We start from the raw sequence: 3,710 nt of genomic DNA on the forward strand, positions 1-3,710 counted from the left end.
TTTTAAATATAAATTTAGTAATATGATGGAAAAAAAATCTCATCAATTCAAAAAAAAGTTCAAAAAAAATTTTAACTCAGTACTTTTATATAGAAAAAGAGAACACCTCAAAAGTTCAAAGATGGTTTGGACTGGTATATCTTAAGATAACAAGAACTCACAGTTGATAGTGGCACATCACTAGTTTCCCAAAACCAGCTTTAATATCAAATGTCACGATAAACACCAACTCACAAATTATTCTCTATTTCGATCCATTAGACGTATTTATCCACAGGAGAGTCGCAAGTTAAAGATGGTACGAGCACCAATATCCTAATCCCAACTCTTGATACATAGTTGATACGAGATTCATGACAGTCTCTAGACCATGACAAATATGCATGCAGAAGTTAAGAGGTTAAAACAACACATTTGTGTTAATATCCTTTCCTTCCAGCAAAATGCAATCTCTCACTATACCTGATATTTATGAGATGCATTAGCAAATATACTGAACAGCCTTGCATACCTGATATAGCTAGTTTCCAAATAGGATTGCCGAAACGGAAAAAAACCAAGCAGACCAGATCTGATATGTATTTCAGTTCTTTATCTGAATAGCAAGAATCATAAAGCTTTTCCGAGTCTTAAAACAATTGGTTCTAGAACATGAGAAACAAAAATATTTAATACAGAGAAAACGACCTATTTCTTTTCATCCAAGCCGAAGAGTGATTGCACCTAGTGTAATCATTATGAAAACTGAGAAAACCATAAAAGTACAAACATAACGTGATTCACTAATCAGTAAAACCATTGCCAGTGTATCCATGGACATGCACCAAACTGTAATGTTTCACATCAGACCACCTTAGGATATAATAGCTTAATGCCAACATGTATTCCGGTCAATGGTTTCTACCTCATTCTTGGTGACCTGTTAGTTTTTATTTACTAAAACAGTGTGCAGTATTACTCTACTTCACCGGTTCAAAAGTAGAACGGAGGTTGGATATCATCACAGGGCACTCTCCCTTCTCATCATATTCAGAGAAGTCATCTCCAGATAAGTCAATACCTTCAAATTTAGTTCCTTCCAGCTACAAAAAGAAATTACAGTAAGTTAACATGAGAACACATCTTGACATTGGCTAAATATATAAAAAAGGGAATGGCAACACGTAACTGTGACTACTGCTTGTCAGTATGATAATGCAATTACGAGAGTATCACCTACAAATTTGCACAAAAGTGCAATATAAACTGTAAATTTCTAGCAAGCCTTGCCCATTTCATTCCATTGGAGACATGGTTTAAATCGACCTTAGCTTGGGAGCAAGATAAGTTATTATACATTTTTGGAAGTGGGTGGAGAAAATCCAATATGTGCTTCTTGGTTAGGAAATTCATCAAAGATTCAGGACATGCGACTTCTATATAGTGATTAATCCCGATGTTTTACATCTATGAATCTGGTTATTATGGTCTTTAAAGGCAAAGAAGATGTACTTAGTATGCTTGGAACTGGAAAATTGATAACTAACATGACATTACATCCCAAAGCCCTTGCTATGATTAGCTGTGTCCGAAAAAAACCATCTAGGGTGGAAGAAGAAGAACAAAAACTTACAGATTCAACCTTCCAGCCAACGCCAAATACAAACCCTACAGGCTCGTAACCCCTGCAGTCAAAAAGCATCAAAGGTGCAAACTTTCCGCCTTCACAATCTTCCTGAGTCAGTGGTCGACCTTTGCCCGGGATCATTGTTACAGTTCCTTCCCTCATACAAAATTTGCACTAGAGAAAGAAAGAAAAGGCAACACATACCATTAATCATTAGAAGTTAAGAGCTAGGTGGATGAAAAAAGGAGAAGCCCAGTATAGCAAATTGAACTTCTGGAACTGAAGTAACTACAAGTAATGCCATAAAAAATGCAAAAGTCTCATTCTATACAAGTTAAACACATAAATTATCTACATTAGATATCTGAATGGCATAAAATGCAAGACAGGTCTATCTAATAAAGCTTTCCTAATTACAGAACACAGGATAGGGAATCTCAAAACCAAGAATATGATTGGGGTAACTGTTGGCTATGAAGTGTTACCCTCTAATATTTATCAGCGGGTTTCCTTTCTGCTAAACCAAAACCAGTATTACCATGTGCAGCCCAAGTGAGAGGTTAGATTCAACTTGAATGAGCATTTTAAAAGAAATTCACTAAGTAGAACTCAGAGTATTACTTATAAGAACTAGAATTTGTCTCTGTTGTCACCCCTACGCTCTCAGCAAACAAACAAACATAAATTCAACAGGTCCTAATGAATTTCAACTGAAGCTAATGCATTTACAGGCAACACAAGCATATAATATTACCTTCTGAACAAGATTGGTGGTTCCCTTGCCTTGTAGAAGAGGAACAGTATCGCCCAAACTCACACATGTTTCCTTCTGACTCAACTCTCCACACCTCCCACATTTCAGCTGCAAATCCAAGATTTCAAATATTAGTGAAATAAGACCTTGACAAGCAAGGATATAAAGAAACAAGAGAAGATGAGAGATGCTGCTAACTTTTAAGTACATAGATGAAAAAAGAACAAGAAAAAGTTAATACTAAAATCCAAAAAAACGAAATCGGATCCGAATACTTAAGAAGAAGACATTCCAACAAAATCATGAAAGGAATCAAAGAAATTTCAATTGCATAGCCATCTAAAAACGATATTTTTTGAAAAAAACCGAAGAACGATGTTGAAAACACATAAATGAACAAGAAATCGATTCGAAATAAAATAAGAAGAAAAAATAATGGATAGATAAAGTCAATGCACGTCTATTCGCAGTTGATATAAATAAGGCCAAAACAAGTAGCTAAAATAAATTCAAATTCAGTTAAAATGATGGATTGCCCATATCTATAAGCTTTTATTCCCCAAAACAGGCTAAAATTCAATAACAGAAAAAAAAATCGACTCAAAAATCTGAAATACGAAGTGAAACAAGGAATTAAACGGAGAACGTTCAGGATTCAAGCAACAATAAGAATAATACATCAGCTGCAGCTGAGTTCAAAGGAAGAAAATCAAAGTTAAAAAGCAGGCGAAGAAACAGAAAGAGAGGGAGACCTTGAAGAGATAGGGAAAGGAAGGATCGTCACAGCCGCCCTGAGGCTGGAGGTTAGTGAGGTTTTCGAGGTCGGCAGAGATCTTCAGCATGAAATTCACCATTTTCGCTTATAATTTAGCAGCGTGGAACCTAAGCTTTCTCTTTCACTCTCTCACTCTCACCGTTGCAGTGGGATTTGGATGAAATGAAAAATGGGCCTGTGGAAGACAATCGGTTGTGGGTTGTTGGAATTCCAATCCATTTACATTCACCCAACCCCTGTATTTTTTATTCTAAAGGAAAGTTGGTTTAAATAATCATTCAATCCCTGTAGTTTTTAGACTTTAGAAATTTAGTTTCTAATAATTTAATCCCTCTATTAGTCTAATTTGAAAATTGAAGCTCCATTTATAATACTATTATAATTTTTTGTCAAATTTGAATATGTGAGATATTTTAATATCAAAATTCTTATTTAAAATTAAAACTTAATCAATAATACAAACACGTACTTGGTGTAAAATTTTCCTTCACCCTAAAAACCCATTAGATAAATATTTTCTACCTCGATCAGACTAAAGTGTCTTTATGGGTAAATCTAATTGTTCATCACTTTCG

At 34.9% G+C, this 3,710-nt stretch overlaps 1 protein-coding gene across 1 annotated transcript; it reads right to left on the reverse strand.

Annotated features, from left to right (window-relative positions):
• Positions 1-572: 572 nt before the first annotated feature.
• On the reverse strand, positions 573-3,415 carry LOC107901501 (CXXC motif containing zinc binding protein). Its single transcript, XM_016827538.2, has 4 exons — positions 3,113-3,415; positions 2,361-2,468; positions 1,613-1,780; positions 573-1,082 (listed from the first exon to the last, which is right to left on the reverse strand). Exons 1-4 carry the CDS (start codon positions 3,212-3,214, stop codon positions 960-962), a joined length of 501 nt encoding a protein of 166 aa, XP_016683027.1. The 5' UTR covers positions 3,215-3,415; the 3' UTR covers positions 573-959.
• Between the last annotated feature and the right edge of the window lie 295 nt (positions 3,416-3,710).

The sequence above is a fragment of the Gossypium hirsutum genome, chromosome D06 (assembly GCF_007990345.1).
Source record: "Gossypium hirsutum isolate 1008001.06 chromosome D06, Gossypium_hirsutum_v2.1, whole genome shotgun sequence".
Lineage (NCBI taxonomy): Eukaryota > Viridiplantae > Streptophyta > Magnoliopsida > Malvales > Malvaceae > Gossypium > Gossypium hirsutum.